The sequence below is a fragment of the Amblyomma americanum genome, chromosome 3 (genome assembly GCF_052857255.1).
Source record: "Amblyomma americanum isolate KBUSLIRL-KWMA chromosome 3, ASM5285725v1, whole genome shotgun sequence".
In the NCBI taxonomy this organism is placed as follows: Eukaryota; Metazoa; Arthropoda; class Arachnida; order Ixodida; family Ixodidae; genus Amblyomma; species Amblyomma americanum.
In genome coordinates this window covers 50340814-50362658 of record NC_135499.1, presented here as the reverse complement: position 1 = coordinate 50362658, position 21845 = coordinate 50340814, and the positions used below count along the sequence as shown (strand labels likewise).

Here is a 21845-nt window from a genome sequence, read left to right as displayed (position 1 = left end):
ACGGGTTTTGTCTGATTCTCTGCATGCAGCAGTGCGCTGCTGTTCCATACAACCCGAACACGCACGCAACACCAACCACCGCAAATGCTTGCAAAAGCGGTTGTTCTAAGTGTGGCAGTCGCGCGGTAACGTCTATCACCAATATTTAAATGTAACAGCCCTTTTCCAATTTGAGCCCCACTGCCACTTTCCGTACGATGACTCAGGGAAACTGCTTGCACTGGGAAATTATGTCGAAAGGGGATCCATTGACGGCATGCAAAGTTAAGGTGTTTCTTGAAAGCCAGGAGTGCCAGCCTGGAAGTGCGGGCTGGCGTGCAGAAGCAATGCACAAGCATGAGATCTCACTTGTGACAGCAGCTTGCGGAGAGGCGTCCACAGCCATACTAAGTAGCCAGGCAAGTAGCAGACATTCCTGTGTCGGCGGTCATATATAGCGCTGCTTGAGCGGTCCTGCGAGGCCAGAGTGCGTAGTTTGGTGAGCCTACGAGCCTCTCCAGCGCTGCAACGGGTGCTTGAAATAGAAGGCTCAGTGTACAGAGAGAACAGTAATATGGTGTAGAGAGAATTTCGAGGTGGACGGGCATACAGAAGAAAAAATGGGCTATAAGCAGTTGTCTCATGCTTTGATGTGTTATAGGCATAAGTAATGAAAGGAAGCACATCGTCCTAGTTCTAATGACGTGAGTCGACGTACATCGCAAGCATGTTTGTCAGTGCCCAGTTTGTACATTCAATGAGACCATTTATCTGGGGGTGGTATGGCACTGAGTGACGGAAATGGCAAGAACAAAGGCGGAGAAGCTGCTCCACAACATCTGCCGTAAATAGCGCGAGGTGATCAATGCACACGATGATCCAGCGGTTGCCTTTCGGTGAGCGGCGGGGAAACGGTCCTAATTAAGATGTCAAGACCCACTTGCTCATACGGTGTGCTCGGAAGTGGCACCGGATGCAAGCGTCCCGGCAGAGAAGTTTTTGAAAGCTTGAACTGCTGGCACAGCACACAGGAGGTCACGTAACGCTGAGTCGTGCGACACATATTTGGCCAGTAAAAACGTTCCTCAGTTCGGGTAAGCGTCCTGGCAAACCCCAAGTACCCAACCATGACGTCATCGTGCATTGCGCGTAGAACAGAGGAATAGAGGCTAGCTGGAATGACGAGCAGAAAGCGCGCACCTCGAGACGAGTAATTCGTTCAGCAGAGTAAACCGTCGCGATATATGCAGAAAGGTTATGTCGGATCACAGGCTGCTTCGAAAAGTGGTACCAACTGGTGATCATTGAGCTGTTCGCTTTGGAAAGTGTCAAGATCCGGAAACTGTAAGGAAACGGGTGCAAGATAGTCATCAAAATTGTCTTCATCGCAATGAGTAGTTGCGAGTGGCAGCCACGAGAGGCCGTCAGCTTTGGCGTGCTGGCGGCGACTTGTACGACACTGTGAAGTTGAACTCCAGGCATAATGCCCAGCAGGCCAACCGACCACAGGGTTCGTGCAGATTCGTAAGCAAGCAAAGAGAATGGTGGTCTGTGATGACTGTAAAGACACGACAGTAAAGGTAGGAACGAAATCGCTGTACGCCGAAAACAACAGTGAGACGCTCTTGCTCGGTCACTGTGTAATTCCGTTCTGACTTGCTGAGGGTGCGACTTGCGTAAGCGACGTGTAGATTCTACTCGCGTAAAACCCACTCGCATTGTGAGCACACCCACCCACGATTTTTGCCTAAGAATTAGAAAGAAAAAAGAAGCGTCAGTTGTTAATGCTTCCCTCCATGTCTCACCGTCACTGTCCACAACGCATTTCTTGGCAGTGCGCCAAGATGTTGCGCAGTTTGACGTTAGCTCTATCATAGGGGCGGGGGGGGAGGGGGGGGGGAAAGCGAACTTGGCAGAGTGCCAGCGCTTGTCCGGTTGCGCAAGCCTCGTTTTCACTACGTTCACCTTATCTTGCCATAGGCGATTGAGGCGGATGCGGTCTACTGCCACTCAATCATTGGAACGCGCGATAGCAGCAAGCGCCTTAATTTTGCAGGGAACGATGCTAAAAGCCGGTGTCATGATCGCGGCTGACCGCGTGGTTCCGTTGGCGACTGATGGGTGGAAGAGTGGACGACACTCGCAAAGGAAAGAAAAAAGTTTCTCGCACGTAATTTGTAGCGCCCGTCCGAAGTCATAGCCTTTCCTGGGCATTGGCTGGGGCCGCGCCGACAGTACTTATCCGTATTTGCGAATCAACAGGGCTCGAAACGAGTATTTACCGCATTTACTCGCGTAATGGACCCACTTTTTTTCCAGAAAAGTTGACATCAGTTAGGGGGGAGGGTTCATTACGCGGATGAAAAAAGTTTCCAACAGATTTTTTTTGGAAGGGTCGATATTTCACTTATCTCCGTCCGTCCTTCCGTTATCAACAAACGCAGGCGGTCAGACCTCGTTCAGTTTGACGAGATCCGGCAATTTTGTGCAAACCGGCGTCGAGATAACGCGAACGTGCTGAACACCCGCCCTGAAGGTCAGGCGCGCGCGCGTTTCTTACTGCGAGGTTAAGAACGGGACAGTTACGAGTGTATAATGCGAATGTTTCAGCTTTAGCTTATTAGGGTGCACAGCGTCTTGGCGCTCTGCCAAGTTCGCCGAGCGCGCCGCCTCCCCCCCCCCCCCCCCCCCCCCCTCTGGCTGGAGCTCTTCTCAAAAGATAAACAAGTGGTGATGTCGGCGGCGGGCAGCACCTTGGCGCGCTGCGAAGGTCTGCGCTGTGGACGGCAGCAAAAAAAAGAAAACTGAGGAACTCGCGAGACTGGGGAAAAAAAAATGGCTTGGCTTAGCTTATGGTTAATCCTAGGATGCGAAGCATACGTCGCTTGGCAAGCCGTACTTCTCGTTCTTCTCCCGTTTCCGTGGCTCTTTGTAACTTGCGTTTTGCGGTCTGGCGAGCCGCCCTCACCCTGGCCGACATCTCGCTGCTCAACTGTTGACTCAACGAGTGCGTCGCCTTTTATACAATTGCGTGACGTCAGTATCTCCTAGCGGTAGGAGCGGGAGTTAGGCCGCCGGCGGAGGCTGCGCGTCCGCAAGCGAGCGCACGAGTTGAGCCAACACCTTCTCGACTTTACAAGGCCTGCTCACGTCCTCCTCTCCCCGGCAGTCTACGTCACGCTAGTGGTCCTGTTCTCCGACGGGCCAACACAGTCGAGAAGGTGTTGGCCAACACCGTCTTCGACGAGCGCCCCCGCACATTCCGAACATTCCGGAGCGACAGGTTCCAGCCAAAAAAAAAAAAAATTTTTTTGAGCAAGTCCAAGCTTTTCAGTCGTCCCTGTCTACTCTGTCGGTTAGGTTTGGTGCTGCATCGCTCTTCGCTGACGTTATTTTCGGGGGGATTTTTGCCGTGCTCAAGGGTGCTTGCATTCGTGTGCATGCATTTGTGTGTGTGTGTGTATGTGTACGTGCAAAATATTGAAGTGTGACAGCATCACCAGTGCTTGAAACAAGAATGTGGCGTTAAGCAGACGCAAACGCTTCACGTGGCGCAACATGGGGCGGTGTTGTGTCCCTGGATGTCGCGGAAGCTATGACACTGGTCCCAAGGTGCGTGTTTTCGCGTTTCCCAAGGATGCAAGTCGAAGAGAGTCGTGGATTAGAGCCATCCCACGGAAGGATTTCACACCCAGCGTACATTCTAAGGTGAGTAACTGAAGTTTATGCCGTATCCTGCATGTCCCGCGTGCTCGATCAATAGGTCAGAAAAATCTTAAATAATGTTTGATGAGAAAATACTGGTAGTTTTATTGCAATTTGGCTAGGGCAGGGCAAGAATAATGAACAGAAATATGCAGTACTGAGCTGAACTGCTTAATACTAGGCTAATTATGAAATAGTGTGTCCATATACCGACAATAAGCGACTACATATTTTTCATACATTGCGCAGGTTTGTGAACTTCACTTTCAAGAGAATGACCTCATCAGGAAGCTATCACACTTCGATGCAGCATCAGGAAAGACTCTGACAGTTGAGATTGAGAGGGTTCATCTAGTGTCCGATGCAGTACCATCTATTTTTCCGAACTGCCCTGCTTACTTGAGCACGAACCACACTCGACGCGAATCTCCAGCCTCGAAAAGAGCTCGAATGGAAGACGAGGCCTTGGGCAAAGCCATCAAGAGCTCGATGGAGACAAAGAAAGACGAAGAGCAAAGAATTGCGATAGCATCATTTCAAGACCTCAAACACAAACTTTCTGGTATTGGCAACAGTGATTTCTGGACCATCAGTGTCAACAGTCGCTGTGTGATGTTTCTACGCATCGAGGAAAATCCTTCACCACATGTTAGATTTTCCGTCACCGTATTTGCTGACCTCTCACTTTCAGTGTCAGCAGGCATGATCAAGCTGAATTCCTTACCCTGTGGAGGGGCAATTCCAGAAGCCGTGCGTGACACTAGTACGTTGTCGGTACTGCTTGAGCAGCTAGAAAAGCACATGACTGAAACATCAGAAGAAACTACTGCATCTAAAACTACGACAGTGTTGCAGCATATCGGCTCCTTGCTGAATGAACTAACCGAAGAGAGTGACGCAACGAAAGAACTAAGTGCCTTGATTCGGTTGCTACATGAGCAAATCACTCTCACTCTCGCTGGACCCATTCGTCGCTACAGTGCTGATACTTTAGTTTTTTCCAGCATTCTGCACTCAATTTCTCCCCATGCTTATAACTTCGCGAGATCAGCGTCAATGTTGACATTGCCTCATCCTTCTACTTTGCGCCGCGTTTGCTCGAAACATGGAGGTGACCCAATGAAAGAACAAAACGAAGCCCACTTTCTGTCCTACATCCGCGAAAGAGTGAAGTTCATGGAGTCGCACGAAAAGACAGTGACTCTAATGATTGATGAAATCCACATCAAGCCATACTTTGATTATAAAGGAGGCAGCATAGTAGGATCGTCAGCGAATTCACAAGAAGCAGCCACAACTGCCCACGTTTTCATGATACAGTCGCTCCTGTCAGCTAACAAGGACGTTATTCATATTCTTCCAGTGGCTAAAATGAACTCTGAAATCCTGCATGATTATTGCAAGAGGATAATATTAGAAATGGAATCATTGGGCCTTAAGGTGATAGCTGTAATCACCGACAACAACTCACTAAATCGAAAGATGATGTCGCTTTTCTCTGAGAACCGAGAAGTAAGCATTGTGTATCCCCACCCAGCCGACAAAAGCCGCCCCCTTTTTTATGTCGTTGACACTGTGCACGTACTTAAATGCATCCGGAACAATTGGATAAATCAGAAGAACCAAGGAACATGTTTATACTTTCCTGAAATGAGTCTTTCTGGAGTACTGCCCGATGGGCCTCCCAGAATGAAAGCTGCATCATTTGGTGCCGTGTGGCAGCTATATGCATTGGAAAAGACATCGCTTCTAAAGCTCGGCTACAAGTTAAATTCCAAAGCCGTTTATCCAACTCCCATGGAGAGACAGAATGTAAAGTTGGCGTTAGACGTCATTAACCCAGTTGTCTCAAACGCACTTGAAATGCGGGGCGAGGCTCTGAAAATTATGAATTCCAGCTCAACAGCTCTCTTCATTAACATCATAGCAACATGGTGGAAAATAGTGAACGTAAAGATACCTTCCAAAGGTCGCCGTCTGAATGACCCCCTTCAATATCCAATCAGTTCAATCTCTGATCAACAGATAATATTCTTGAATGGTATCGTAGACTGGCTGGACGCTTGGCGCAGTGTTAATATGACCAGTGGCTGCATGACAAAAGAAACCCACTCTGCTTTGAGACTGACGTGCTACTCGCTTATTGAGCTTTCGCGGTACTGCCTAGAGGAACTAAAATTGAAGTATGTTCTGCTAGGAAAGTTCCAAACGGACACCCTTGAAGACCGTTTCGGTCGCTACCGGCAGCTTGCTGGGGCGCAGTACCATGTTTCTGTGCGGCAGCTTTTGGAGTCCGAAAAGAAAATTCGATTACAAAAGCTGCTGATGCTTCCCGAGCCAGACAACAACAGCGAGAGCGACGAAGAAATGCCACCGCACAACTTTTCAGTGTTGATTTCCGAGGAAGAAATCTCAAGCCCAAAGCATGACATGGAAGTTGTTACCTACATAGCTGGCTACTGTGCCTATGCAGCCCTAAAGAAACTTCCCTGTGCATTTTGCCGCAGCGCACTCATTCTGGAAGATATGAATATAGAAGTTGAATCTTGCAAAATGATTGCAAACCTCTCCAGAGGCGGGTTGAAGTTCCCACAGCCATGCACTGTGCACATGGTGCTGGTTACGACGCTTGTTGTTGAAAAGCTCACCACGGGCGAAAATGGAAACGCATTCCTTGCATCTAGCAACCAACATGCAATTGTTAGCTCCACTGCCATTTCATTTCTGCGAGATGTTGCCTTGGAAACCTGCGAGAATGGTCACACACCAGAGACACTCGTGCGGCATGTAGTGCGTGCCGCAACAAACGTTGCTTTGAACAACTTTTGCAGAATGCGAAATGATCAAATTCAAAGTGCCGCGCAAAAAAAAGCTGCGGACAGAAAAATGAAGACGTTAAGCAAGAAATGAAATAGGTCGCTTCCAACCCTTCCTGTCAATAAACCCATTTGTACAAATGCATTTGCGACTTTTTCAGAACGCTGTTAACAAGTCTAAAAAGCCGCCTTAGATCGTTGCGGTGCATGCCTCAATGGAGCGAAAAAAAAATACCCGAGTGCATTAGTCAAACTCGCTAAATAATTACCGAATGCAAAAACCTTGCAACAGACGCGCACCTGGGTGTCATTCTAACAAGCAGCCACGACAGATTCAACGCGAACGACAAGCGACCGAAAGCAGCGGCCGGGGTGCCGGGGACCACTGGCGTGACGTCACGGTCCCCATGAAAGGGCCTTGAATAGTCCAGAGGGTGTTGGTTGAGCCCCAGCTTTCACAGCTGTTGTGACGTCATATCACGTGGTGCGCCGATGTAGGTCAAGTGGTAGCTACGCGGCCGCGCGCGGCGCAGCAAGGAATAGGTCGGTTGTGCGGCTAGTATGCTTCGCGTAACATTAAATTCTGGCCGACAAAAGTGGGGGGCGGGTTCATTACGCGAGTAAATACGGTAGTTCCGGGTTTCGGAGGCTGCTCGGAGCAGAGGGTCATGGCGCCTGTTAGGCTTTACCCACTCTTCCGCGGTTTCATCTGGTTCCATCTTCTGTCCCCGTTTAGCACGTGCGCAGCCTCTAAGTACGCGGAGGCGCTTTTTTTTTGGCCACGTGCTGTGTGTTAAGCCGCCCAGAGGGAGCGGCACGTAGTTCGAATTATCCGTAGCGGAACCGACTCGCTCTCGAATTAACGTACGGGCTTTATTATACACAGATCTGTATGGAGCTTGGCCAGACCAAGTAGAGTAGTTCGAATTATCCGAAAATTCGAATTATCGAGGTTCGAATTAACGAGCTTCACTGTACTTGAGCTGGCGAAACGCAGAATCACATTCGGCAGTTCACTTGAAAGGAATGTCTTTTTGCAAGAGACGTGAGCGGGTAGGCTGTCAGCAAACTTGGGGATGAAGCGGTGAAAGTAAGAGCACTCCCAATTTAGAAACTCCTGATCGAGTTCTTTCAAAGACTTGGGCTCTTTGACGCAGTAGACAGCTTCAGTCTTCTGTGGGTCGGGTCTGACGCCATCCTTGCCAACCAGATGGTCAAGCAAAACGATTTGGCGCTCCCTGCAGTGGCAGTTTAAGCTTAGAGTTCAACACGAGACATGCTCTTTCTACGTAGTCAAAGACATGTACGGCTTCGTGGCTGTTATGTTCATCAAAGGTCTTCCCGAAAATGACATCATCCAAATAACACATGCGAACTTGCCACTTCGGTCCACGCAAAAGAGTATCCATGAATCTTTTAAAGATGGCAGGAGCGTTGCATAGGCCGAATGGCATTACATTAATTTCATACAACCCGTCTGGAGTTACGAACGCATCTTCTCTTTGCCTTTCGGGTGTGTCGGGATCTGCCAGTATCCGGACTGTAAATCAAAAGAGGAAAGAAGAAAAGTAGGAAGCTGAATGGAGGCAGTCAATGCATGGCATCAACGTGCGGGAGCGAGTAAACATCCTTCTTTGTGACAGTGTTGAGGCGGCTGTAGTGGACACAAAATCGCCACGTGCCATCTTTGTTTTTCACTAGGATCCGAGGGGCAGCCCACTAGCTTTATGATTCCTGAATAATTCCTTGTTGCAACAGGTCACGGACCTGTTCATTAATTACCTGGCGTTCTGAGGGCGAGACGCGGTAAGGCATCTGTCGAATTGGATGAGCAGATCCGGTATTAATTGATCCATGTGGTGGGTTCGAGAAGGTGGAATCGGTGGCGGTTGATCTCTAGCGAAGTCGAACATGTCCACATGCTTTAAAAGAACTTCCATCAATATCCGACGGTCTTTGGTGGACAGGAATTTGTTGATTATGGCCAGGAGTTAAGAGTCGGTCAGGTCGCAACGTCTAGCTTGACGAGCAACGCTGTCACTGAAGCGCGGTGACAGGCACAGAGAGGTGTTCTTCAAAGCCGGCTAGTTTCAAACCACGCAGTAATACGGCAGGTTCGTTAGGATGATTAACAGTCCAAAGCATGGCCTGACTCTCATTCACTCGAACGACGCTGCGGGGCACCAGCACACGCTTCTTCGCCCAAGCAAGGCAAGCGGGTTATGCTTGTCGAAGGCAGTGCAGACAGCGCTCGAGGAGACAACAGGGATGAAGAAGCCGGACATTGCAGGAACAACGGTATGTTCGGAGACTGAAAACGCTTTGGTATCCCGCGGCGAGTCTTCGATGAGGGCGGACAGAAGACTGGAGTTTCATGAAGTCGAGAGTTGCCCCGCAGTGCTGTAAAAAGTCAACACCCAGGATGATGTCGTGCGTAGAACGAGAGAGCACCGTGAATTCAGTTCGGAACATGTGGCTCAAAGTTCTGCCCGTTTCTCATGGCTGAGTTCCTGTAAACTGTACGCTTTACGTTGCTCGGGTCAGTTCTAAACCATGTGGAGGATTCGTCGGAAATCTCTCCGCAGGCCGGGCATACCTTTATTGGGTATTGCGCGGGATTGTGTCAAGCTGGGTTTGGTAGTGTGCGGGCTTGCATGTTTCGCCATACTGTACGTGGCTTCCCAAGGATTGAGGTCTTTGTGGGAGGCTGCGTATTTCCTGCGGCTAAGTCGGTGATAGTGTGATTTAGCCGTATGCTAGCGGAGACGAAGGTTCGGAGGTGGACTGCGACGGAGCTCGGAATATATATGACCTCGAGCTATCTGTCAGCCACCTCATTGCCCTCTATGCCTTCCTGGGCTGGGATCCACTTCTAGAATACTGTGCCAGGTGTGCGTGCCAGGAGTGAGATTCCTCATCATGTGGGCGGCCGCTTTGGCAGAGTTCCCATTGAGGTACACCTTGCAGGCTTGCTGCGAGTCACTCATGACTGTAGTCATTTGCTCGGTGGTGTGAGAGTGCTTGATGGCAAGCACGACTGCGACTTGCTCAGCATCCACTATGCTGTTTCGGCTTTGGACCATGGCGCCGGCTATCTCCTCCCCGAGGTTCTTTGTAACGGTTGTTACCGCAGCCGCCCGACCTTGCGTCAGTGTAAAGAATGTTTGCGACGTATGACCTTACGTTGTATTTGCTTGGCTCGAGCCGTTCGTCGTGCAACGTGGTGTATGGGGTCTATATTGGTCGCAGATTAACTTATACATATCTGAATATTGCGTTTTTCATTTCGATAAATTTAACGCACGCGTTCGGCTTGCATGAGAACTTTCCCAGTATTTCTTCGAGGTTTGTCCCGAAAATAGTCGTATTGTTATGGCTGAATCCATATTCCATGCGCAAATACAAACCTCTACCTCCCGCGGCATTCCTGCGCCTCCTGGATGGATGGAAGGTAGGAGCGCCCCCTTTGAAACGGGCAGTGGTGAATTGAAGTGCCACACCGTCTGGGGTGTCGCTTCTCGCAATTGCCGGCTTTTCTCCCACAGAGCGATAGGTTTCCAGTCCCGCAAAATTATCTGTCAGTGAATTAATTTTCCCGTCCTGCATGTCACAGAGATTATAGTCAATGGGAGGCGACAGCTCTCGTGACGCAGGGACGCCTGCTGCGCCAGCGGCAGTCTCTGCGCACTCGCGGACGGTGAGGAACATGCGTATATATGGCGTTCCGTATTTATATGTCTGGGCCTTAAAATATTCTCCTTCGCAAGGTTCTGATGTTTGGGCTCAAGTACAGACCATAGGGTAGCATCATTATGATAGTCTGCATGCGTTTTTCATCAAATAGTTTAATCATCGCAACTTGCTTGAATTGTCAGGAACCGGCGAAAAACTGCTGTCGTCTGCGCGGAGGGTTTTCGTTAGGCGAGCGGAGCAACAGATTTGACAGGCTGCGCCATCTGGGGTACTGCGAGTCCTACCCCAAGCTCCGAGCAGGGATATTGGAGCTGCCTAGCAGTTCGCCACAGATGGCGCAGCCTCTCAAAGCGGCTATCCCCCTCTTGATGAAAATTCTGCGCGCAGATGACACTTGAGTTTTTCATAGATTCCGGGCAGTCCAGGCAAGTTCCGATATTATGGTATTTGCCGAAACACGCAGACTACCATAAGCTACCCTGTGGTCAGTGATTAATTCAGCCGAAATAGACCAGTGGTTTGCGCAGGGGAATTTTTTACAACCCGGACAGACAGAACACTCTGTAGAACATATCGCCTGTGGTGCCCCGTGACTGCAGCTAGTGCAGCGAAAAAGCGCAGCACTGACCTCGCTCTCCGGAGCTGAGGGGTTACAGCGCCGCTGCGGAAAGCTTCCCGCTAGTGTGATATAAATTGGTTATGCGGAATTCAAAGGCCAGTAACTGCCTGACTCGGTCGACACCTAGCTCTACCAGGCTGTGAGGCAAGGGATCGATGAGAGAGACAGTGAAAATAGGGAAGAGACGCCATATGCATGGTAGAGTGGTGGTAGTGTTTTTATTTGGACTAAAAATTCAGATGCACAATGAAGGAATCCAAGAGTCACCCAAATCAAGGAAAGCAGTAGGAATATTTCCTTTTTTAATTGCAGTTTTCTATGGCTCAAAGATAATTTATTAGAAACTAACTGAAAAAAATTAGAAGAACGATTAAGCTTCGCCTTGAAAGTAGACGCGATAGCGTCTTTTCCTCATTTCTTATCATTTATTTTTTCTCTCATTACTCACCGAATACCAATACACAATCAGATTACCGATCACGGTCATTGCATGATTACAATCACAATTACAGATATATACCGATTATCAATTAATCGCCACTGCAAGACATACTGTGCCACCATACTCGTATATACACTATTTATTTCAGTACGATGAAGCACCATAACACCGCCTTTTGATTGTGCACAATTTCTGACATTTAATTAACATATTTATGCTCTGCTGTATTTTTTAATTACTGCAACGTCAGTGTTCATCCCCAACACACGTTACTGAGGTGCCCCTCTAACGCGCTTGAACAACGACCCTTCGTGGCCTATCACGCCTGGAACGCAGAGGCCCTCGGCTGGAATCCAATGCCGGCTAAGCTATTTTTCCGTTTGAAACTTCCAGGATATTTCGTATTGACAGAGTGAGGGCCGATGCCGTGTGTTCATCAGGACGAGCTCCTTAGGCTACAGCTAATTAAAACGCCGCATGCCGTCGGTGGGATCCGGACTCACCACCTCCGAACTTCTAGTCCGGTGCTCTATCCTCTGATCTACGGCGGCGGCTGCGTGTAACTTAGGGAATTGACATTGAACGTGTTCGCCAGCGCTACGGCCTTTCATAGCGGCGGACGTAGTATGCCCCGTGTTACCAGGAGTGTCACGTGGCACTTGATAAAACGCTGAAGGCGAAAGCTGTGCGAGAAACCTCTATTGTTACCAATGGCCTCGAAACGGCCAGATCCGATCGCGATCCCCTCGTTAAGATGGCGGAGCGTTAGTGCAGTCCTCCGTCCTAGACTGCATTGGAGGCTGCTGCTGCTCGGGCTCTGATGACCAGGCACCTCGGGTCTTCGACGTTTGAGCTGGATATCGCTTCCTCCCACTGCTGATGTGTTGGCTTTGATATTTTCGGTATTTCTATATTTATTTGACACGTCCCAGCTGTGTGATATAAGCTTTGGGGTTCCCTTCAGAATGGGTATGTGTCCTGATATAACGTTTATGTATACCTTGTGCATTAAACAAAGGTGTGGGTCGGCGTTTTCCTGCAAGGGTCTCATTGCGTCTTCTTTCGTCAGCGACTTATCTGGTTCTGGGTGATTTCTTCTGGCTAACCTGTAATACTGCAATATAAAGCCCCTGACTTTCATTTGAGTGTCCCTTTCGCATTGCCCGGCCTGCCAATGCTAGGGCGGCGGTGTGTGCGCCATTGTTGATTCGCAGCGTGTCGTGTCCAGGAGTCCATATAATTATTGTTTCTGTCATCTGGTCTGTTGCTTACGGCAGGTTATCTATTGCTGTAGTTGGGATTCTCCTTTCATGTAATTTCTACAAGGTGAGATGTTAATCATTATGATTATTAGCTTTTGGTAGGTACTGTTTGCCATCACGGCAATATCTATTGCAATTTCCTCTGCTTTTTGTGTGTGTGTCAGTTTCCCGAATTGTGCCACTTGCTCTGGCGTTTAGCTCCTTGTCCGAGATTACTGTCTCCAAATTTCTCCCTTCGTACCCGGATTGTTCCGTATCTATATGTGTACTCAAACACTTTTTAAAGGTGTTTGGCCCTGGCTTTCCTGTTCTCTATGTGGTGTCCTGGACGCATATTTCTAGGTATTGATGCTACCTTTATTTTTTACGGCATTTCTCGTGGCATGTTTTTTTTTGTTTCTGCTGGATACTTCCGGTTTTATGCCTATCGATTTGAGCCCGTTCCTTCCTATGTGTGTTTGTGATGGTCTTGCCAGGGGCTTATACTTCTCTTACAAACTTAGCACAAGCCTTTGACGTTTCTGCTAGGGAAGCACAACCTAGACGAGCTGCCATCGCAGGTGCAACGTTTCTGCGTTCGCTCGATGGGACAGTACTCCTTCACGGTTGAACATTTTCCCAGGAACAGCATTCCCGCGCGCATTGTGAAGCAACGGGCCCGCGTGGACTTCTGGCCGAAGAAGTGACTCGATCCCTTGGTCGCTGGGGCTTTGTGTGCGTTGCCCGCATCAAAAAGTTTATTGAAGAGATTCGAGCAGAGCGGTACACAGAATGCACTGCGCTCGTGCAATACTGCAAAACAGGCTGACCGGAAAAGCAGCGGGTCCCGTAAAACTTGCGCCTCTCCTAGCCCGGAGTGAATATTGATAACAGTATGAACCAAACTTCTTTTGAAGGACCTTGGGCTGGTGATTCCGAAGTCTTCAACAAGAAGTTTTGACCAAAATTTATGAAAGGCGTCAAGGAATTGTACATATTTGTCTGCGAGCTCGAAAATAAGTTTGGTAGCCACGAATTAGAGGTGTTGTTGATGAAATTGTAGCCAATTAAACGTGGCTAGCATGCCTGTCACAAGCTTCCTCTGATGGTTTAGAGATCACGTTACGGCGTCTCTATATATGCGCTGAGCTTCGAAAACCATCTGTTGCACAGGTTGGAGATGAGCCATTAACAGCCTATTGGAGCTAGGTGTTTCTTCAAATTCGAACTTCCAACACCAACACACTTGCCTCACGGGTTGACCGGCCTAACTTTAACTGTGTGGATAAATTTCGTTTGAAGGACGGTGACCGTCAAGGGGATCCCTCGCCTGTATGCCGTAAAGGCACAGGTTTGTGGCAATGCCATGCACAGAATTCAGCTCGAAGTACCAATTTTACATACGCGAAACACCTGAGCGTCCCTGGCAAAAAGTTTGAGCTGCACCTTCGCATGTTGAGAGGCAAGGCCCTTGGTCGCGAATTACCGGTTTAGATATTCGGAAGTGGCTTTGTTGTCGGGATCAACATTGTCGAAGGCAGTAATTGAAAGGATGAAGAGTACACCTTTACTTGTCATGGAGTGCCAGTAACTCTAATCACATACAACGGTATTCACCTCTTTGCAGTAGAATTTTAGGCATACTGCCCTTTACGGATTCCGTCACGTTGCCAGCAGCCCTCGATCATTACCCTCAAAACAACTGGGAAGCAGAAAGGAAGGTAAGGAGAATGAAAAACCATCTGGAGAAGTCAGACAGACAGACAGACAGAAAAACTTTATTGAGAAAGTGATTTTTAGACCCAGCTGGGTCCCTGGGCCACAGCGCGGTCCCGCACTGCATCAAGTAGGTCATGCCGGGACATGACGTCGGCAGCCCGAGTCACTGCAGCAAGCTGCGATGTCGGGTCTGCAGACATGAGCGGGACCTCCCAGTCCTCCCAACTCGAGACGGCGTGCTGTCCCCGCTGGGTAGAGTCAGCAGGGCAGCCGAAAAGGATATGGGAGAGTGTGGCGTGGGGGTCACCGCATAGGGAGCATGCAGGGGATGTGCCGCAATAGTGGGATAAAAGCTGAGGGAATGACAGATAGCGCGTCTGGAGGCGTCTGAAGAGGATCTGTTGGGAGTGCGTAAGAGAGGGGTGGGGAGGACGGTAAGTCCGACAGTCCAAACGGGGTATTTGCATGAGCTCCGCAAAGGTGTGCGCCCGCTCCCTCGAGAATCCTGGATCGAGACTGTCCTGAGACCGGCATATCAAACCTCGGGCCAATTTATCGGCAGCCTCGTTTCCAGGGTTCCCAGAGTATGCCGGCACCCACTAAAGCTGTACCCTGCGCGGTAAATTTTGGGTAGGGTTGTTCAACAATGGCCAGGCAGGGGCGTGAATCCTGCCCCGGGAAAAGTTGGACAGAGCCATTTTGGAGCCGCTGAAGATGTATTGGGCGTCCGAATGCGCAATGGCTAGGGCGATGGCGGTCTCCTCTGCCTCCTCAGGCGTAGAGCTCGAGGGAAGACGGTGAGTTAGGGGGTGAGGTAGGTTTGGATTGTAGGCAACTGATACCGCTTCATGCGCTGTACATGCGGCGTCTACCCAAGCGGCTTCGTTGGCTTGCCCAGAATACTTATGGAGGGCATTAGCGCGAGCTACGCGGCGAGGGATGTGATATTGGGGATGGACGTTTCGAGGAAGGGGTTTCACAACGAGAGGTGTATGGATGTGTCGAGGGATGGCTATAAGGGTTGACTGGTTAGCGGGTATGTTGATGCGAAGGGAAGAGAGTATATGGCAACCAGTGGCGCTCGTGGCAAGTCTAAGGTACTGTGTCTGAAGGTGCGCGTCAACTAGTTCCTGAATGGTGTTATGCATGCCTAGTGCAAGAAGTTTGGCTGTGCTAGCGCTACGAGGTAGGTTTAGGGCTGCTTTAGTCGCAAGGCGGTTCATTCCGTTCACGCGATCGGTTTCCGTGCGGATCAATTTTAGATATTGGGTTGCGTATAGAATGCGGCTAAGCATAAATGCGTGCACTACTTTCATGTTGTGCGCTTCGTCTAAACCCTTGTTAAGGGAGGGCACTCGGCGTAGAAGGTGCAAAACCGATCGCGTGGTGGCCTTGAGTCTTTTAAGGGTATGTTCATTTCGTCCAGAATCCTGCAAGCGGAGGCCAAGGATGCGGACGGCGGGTGTGATGGGGATAGGGGGTCCTTTTAAATTGATTTGAATGGGCGAGTTAGCACCAGATTTTGGCCTAATTAGGAAGAGCGCGGACTTAGATGGGGAACATTGGAGTGCGATGGTTGACACGTGAGAGGAGATGGTGTCTGCTGCTAACTGGAGAGTGTCCTGAATTTCCCCGTCATAGCCATGAGTGGTCCATGTGGTAATATCATCAGTGTACAGGGTATGCTTTAGGTGTGGGATTAGAGCCAGTTTGTTAGCTAGGGGGATGAGAGCAACGCTAAAGAAAAGGGGAGAAAGGACCGCCCCTTGAAGGGTTCCGAGCTCTCCGAGTGTATAAGGGGATGTGGTAATCTGATCTTTGTGCAGGGAAGCAGTGCGGCCCGAGAGAAACGCGCGAGTGTAGTTGTAGGTATTAGGGCCTACCTGTAGAGCCTGCAGTTCCCGTCAGATGGCATCGTGTCGAATTCTGTCAAATGCCTTGGTGAGGTCAACTGCCAGGATAGCCTTAGTGTGGTGGGGGATGGTATCATAAAGCACGTCATGCGTAATTTGAAGTAGGTTGTCCTGCGCAGATAGATGCGCATGAAAGCCGAGCATACTGTGGGGGAAAAGGTGGTTGTCTTCCATGTACGTTGTTAGGCGAGCAAGAAATATGTGCTCGAAGACCTTGCCTAGACAGGATGTAAGAGAAATGGGGCGGATGTTTTCTAGGGTGATAGGCTTGTGGTGTTTTGGAATAAAAATAATTTTTCCATGCTTCCACAAGGCAGGGAGCGTACCTGCCTCCCAACATTCGTTAAAGTAGTTGACTAAGTCAGAGATAAAAGTATCGTCAAGATTTCTAATAGCTGCATTGGTAATTTGATCATCTCCGGGAGCGGTATTCCGTAATTTCAATATGGCGGCGCGAAATTCTGATTCTGTAATAAGGGCGTCAAGCTCGGGCTGGCGTGGGCTCACATAATCAGGATACTTGCAAGGGAGACCGGGGGTGTTATAGGTGCATTTCACCTTGGCGAGGAAGGCGTCGGTGTCCTGTCGATGGTTGTGAGCGAGGCGGAGAATGCTAAGGCGCGTCTGGGATTTGGATTGCGTGGGGTCTAGCATGTGCCGTAACAGATGCCAAGCGCGGGTTGTGGAGATATTGCCGCGGAGACCGTCACAAACTTGAGCCCGGTTAGCTTTGCAAAGAGTGGCACTACATTGTACTATTTGGGATTGAATCTGGGCAAGTTTGAGTTTTAGTCTCCTGTTGTGCTTCTGAGTCTTCCACCTTTGCGTTATGTTGTTCTGTGCTTGGAGGAAGTGGGCGAGCTTGCTGTCAATAACAGGGGTGTCCGGGGTAGAGTCGAGCGTTTGACTGTGTTGGCGAATGTCTTTTTGCAACTGAATAATCCAGGTGTCAAGGTCGAAGGGGGCATGTGTTGGCTGCGATTGTCTAAATTTGCGGAGCGCGCCCCACTTAGTGTGCTTAACGGTAAATTTACGCTGAGATCGGCGATAGGTTAGCGTTATTCGAATTAGGTGATGATCGCTGCCTAGTGTGGAAAGCATTCTTCTCTACTGCAGGTGGTCCAAGTTTCTACCAAACGTGAGGTCTGGGCTAGTATCGGCAGTAGCACTGTTACCAATCCGCGTAGGTAAGCTGAAATCATTAAAGATGGTCAGGTGGAGCGCCAGCGTCTCATTGTATAAAACTATGCCTCTGTGGTTGGTGCGCCGATAGCCCCAGTCCACGTGAGCGCAATTAAAATCTCCGGCAATAAGTAGGTGGTTTGATCCAGCCAACTGGGTTGCGGATTTGAGAAGTGAGGGGAGTAAGGTAATTGGCTGACGTGGGAGAAGGTAGCAGTAAAGAAATAACAGGGTTGATTTTGCAGGGATGGGCGGTAAGACTTCAATAAGGCTGTTAGCGATAGGGGAGGTAATTACGTGCTCCACGTAATGCAAAGATTTACTGACATATGTGACCACCCGAGGAAGATCAGTGGGGTCTGAGGAGATAAAAGCGTATCCTGGCAGCTGCCTGCAAACACTAGCGTCCTGAATGGCGATAATGTCTGGTGGGGATGACGAACTTGCGATAATTTCCTGCAGAGGATCGCGCTTTCGCCGAAAGCCCCTGCAATTCCACTGAATAATCCGTAAAGAATTAAGGCCCGTTGGAGGAGCCATGTTGTTGGGTAGTGAGTGGAAGGAGGAATGTGGAGAGTGGGACTGTGGGAGGATAGTCCTTTGAGAGTCCAGGAGTGAGGCCAGTTAAGCGCTCCTCTATCTTGGTCATGATGCTACGTATGACACTATCCATTAGACGGGTAATGGTAGATTCAATCATAAGCTGGCACTGTGCAGTGAGCTGCGCAGTAATGCGCTCTGTGAGCCTGGCTTCCAAGTTTTGGGCGAAGGCCTGAAATTTGCCGTCTAGGTCCATTGGTTCGAGTGGGCTGTCATCACGCCTTCTTTTTTTTAGGAGGAGGTTGGGCGGGTGAAGGGGAGGGGTGGTGGATGAGGAGGTACAGCAGAGGTGGCGGTAGAGAGAGCTGCCCTGAGCTGCTTTACCTCCTCTCGCAGAGCCTTCACGTCCGGGTCCTGGGAGGTCCTGATGTTATCCCGGCAGCCTTGGAGGCCCATGTCGCAGTAGACGGAAGGGTCGTTTTCAGCGGAGGAAAGTCGTTCTTGTTCGTTTGCAGCGGAGGAATGTCATCCTTGTTAGGGGGCATTGCCTTCTGGGGCGATGGGTTGCGTGGTTGGGCGGTGCGATTTCTAGCCATGCACGAGCCGGTGCCCGTGAGGTGCTGGCCTCCACAGAGAATGTAGGTCGGGATGCAGCAGGGCACACCTTGCGGTTCATGCTTTTCTCCGCACCGCGGACAGAGACCAGTGTTGGGGTGCGGGCACACGTCATACCTATGGCCCGGCCGACGACAGTTCGTGCACGCGTCTGGACTTCCCTTGTACGGCGTGCATCTGTACACTACACTCATGTAGCGTATGGTATGGGGGACTGGTCCGTGCGCAAAGGTGATCAGTACGGAATGAGTCCTACCCATTCTGCGGGCTGCAATGATATCAGCATACGGGTTACGGGTCTGGAGGTCCCGTAGCATCTGCTCCGGCGTCACCTCCCACTAGGCTTGCGAGATGACTCCACGCACCGCAGCCGCCGGCGGTGCAATGTAGGCTGCGACAGGGTAAGCGGTCTCTTGGAGGACCACTTCCCTGGGCTGGACGAGGTGAAGGGCGGTTGTCTCGTGCGGGGTAGCGACCGTGAAGGTGTTATTCGTAGGGTGGATCCTCAGGTGAATATCCCCGAGGTCACGGCCAGCAGCGCTGACTTGCAGGGCTTGCAGGAGTGGCTGCGGCATGATGCTTTTCAAAGCGAGGCCTCCTCTTGGTCGGTAAACGACCCGTATAGTGCCGGGAGGGAGTGAAGCAAGTTGTTTGCTTCGGTGTGCGACTGCGTGCGTCGCGCGCAGCTGTTCTTGTTGAGGCCTGCATGTAGGCTTGAAAGTCGCAGGGGTAGCGGACGCCGTAGGCTTAGATGGAACAGACGCTGCTTGATGGGATATGGCCAGCGTTTCCGCGCTGGAGATTTTACCCTTGTACGCGCGGAGTATCGGGGTCCACTCACTGGGATGAAGGTCTTCCCTCTGCGCTTGCACCTCCATGGCTGTGGGGGGTAGGTGCGCTGCCGGTGAGTGAGGAACGCAGCGCGCCGGCGAGGCTCGCCTCGATGAGGCGAGGCTTAGCGCAGCGGCACAGTAGCCGGAGATGGTTTCACTTGTCAGTTCTTGTGAATCATCGGGCACATCCAAAAGATGATAACGGTTAGGGCCCGTGTACCTTCCTGGATCCGTTGAGGGTCTTGGTGGGTCCTTGGGAAGATTTAGCGGGGCACAGGAGCCAGAAATTGGCGGAGTCGATGCGAGATGCGTCCGCTCACTCGGGCCCCTAGCGGCGATCCTGGAGAAGTCAGATGATTCCTAGCTGTCTCTATATAGCTACAGAACGACACTTGGAACATGGCTTGAGCCCAGCTGGTCTCTTGATGGAAAGGCGACTGCGCAGCCGTCTGCCGATACCTCCAGAGAATCTGAAACCGCAGTCCACTGAACAAGTTATGCGGACAAAGGACAGTAAGAGCCGACGAAGGCAGAAGCAAGACTTCGACATACGGCGCAAAGCACAGAGCCGGTTTTAGGAAATGCGACGAGTGTAGGACTCCCTACGTGTCCTCCCACTATCTAATGTAGACAGGCGACGTGTGACTACCAGAAGTTAACCAGTGCTCCGGAGGTGTTGCCGGTCAATACATCGCTCCAGGCTCAGTAATAGTCAACAAAGACCATGGATTCCTGAGGCGTAGCCGCAGAGTCGTCGTCGTCACTCTGCCCATGCGTCCTCATGTAGAGCCTCAAGTGCCTTCACCTGGAAAAAGAGTCATATACCAAATCTGGTATGGCAGAGCAGTGAAGGCATCAGACAGATAAAGCTATCGACTGTAATCGATCACGAGGACCGTTGATTTCCTCCCCGAAAGATCATTTTTAAGTCAAAGAAAGGCAGAGCCGCTATAGTGGCACCGCTTGAGGCTCAACTCGTTCTTAGTGCGTGAGAATCAATGGCACGGCTTTACAATAGAGGGCAGCACTTGAAGAGGGACTTCGGACGGAAATAAGCTGAGCGCTCTCTTTCTGCATGCGACACGTGCCGGCGCGCTCGCCTCATTCATTCGTGACATCCGTCATCCCACAAAGCCCACTACTAAGTGCGCCGGCGAATGGCCCCGCTAGTCGTGCTGCGACCTTTGTGATAAGGCCGCTGGCATAAGGAGTTTAAGGAGGCACGGGAAAACACATGATCTCCGCCAAACACGTCAGCACGCAACCTTTAAGGAAACTCGATCAGTAGCTGTGCAGCGACAGTACACCTGTCCCTGCACACTATAAGTATACGCGCCAACCCTCAAATAACGACACGACAGCGACTTGAACCACTATGGACCAGCCGAGGTGGCTCTGTGGTTAGGGCGCTTGGCTACGGAGCCGGAGTTTTCGTTTTTTTCCCATTCCATTTATTTTTATACTTTTGCCATACAAATTATCAAAGACTGTTTGAACCCATAGCCATGGAGAGGCAGTGTGGTGTTAAAAAACAAAAATGTATTTAGGCAAAGACACAGCCCTTGCGTGAAATGAAACGTACAATATTACCAGCAAAAAAGATCAAAACACAGCATTGAGTTCGAGTGAAATACATTATAGTTTGCATGTTTTAGTACAGTTCGGGCTAGAAGCTATGCAGGTTGCCAAGAAGTACATCAAGACCATGCAAGGCATCTCGGTGTTCAAGACACACCTGGAATTCACCAAGAAATGCAAGGAAACCAAGGTTAACAGCCTTAACCCCCCACCTTTCGCATCACAGCTTTCGTTCCTCTGACCCCCTCCTTTCCTCCATACTTAAAGACGCTAGCCACTGCCCTCAGTCACCCCTGATGAAGGAGCCGAGTCGACTTCGAAACGTTGGGTTAAAAATTATAGTTTTTGGTTGAAGATGTGCAGTTTATTATGTCTTCAAACCCAACAAGACAGACAAATCTGTCAAAATGTTCACTTCTCAATCTATCCGTGCAGAGTTTGGGCTAGAAGCTGCAGCTTGCAAGAAGTACATCAAGACCTTGCACGGCATCTCGGTGTTCAAGACACACCTGGAATTCACAAAGAAATGAAAGGAAACCAAGGTTAGCAGCCTTAACCGGCCCCTCCTCCCCCTCCCCCACGCCTTTCGCACCACAGCTTCCCCCTTCCTTCCCCTCCCCCACGCCTTTCGCATCACAGCTTTCGTTCCTTTGACCCCCTCCTCCCCTCCATACTTAAAGACGCTAGCTACTGCCCTCAGTCACCCCTGATGAGCCGAGTCGGCTTCGAAACTTTGGGTTAAAAATTAGTTTCTGGTTGGAGATGTGCAGTTTATTATAATTTAACATAAAACTAACCAAACCAACACAGCACCAGATACAAAGTGAAAACAACAATCACATTGGTGAAGTAAGGGCCATAAAATATGTTTTCAATGTTTTACAAGCTTCGTGAGACTGTTTTATCTGTGGTGGTAAACCATTCTAAATTATTGTTCCTGCAAATTCCACCAACCATTCACTGAAAAACA

At 50.1% G+C, this 21845-nt stretch overlaps 1 protein-coding gene across 1 annotated transcript; it reads left to right on the top strand.

Annotated features, from left to right (window-relative positions):
- Nucleotides 1–3378: 3378 nt before the first annotated feature.
- LOC144123717 (uncharacterized) lies at nt 3379–21405 on the top strand. Its single transcript, XM_077656493.1, has 3 exons — nt 3379–3687; nt 3934–5392; nt 21311–21405. Exons 1-3 carry the CDS (start codon nt 3538–3540, stop codon nt 21403–21405), a joined length of 1704 nt encoding a protein of 567 aa, XP_077512619.1. The 5' UTR covers nt 3379–3537.
- The last annotated feature ends 440 nt before the right edge of the window (nt 21406–21845 follow it).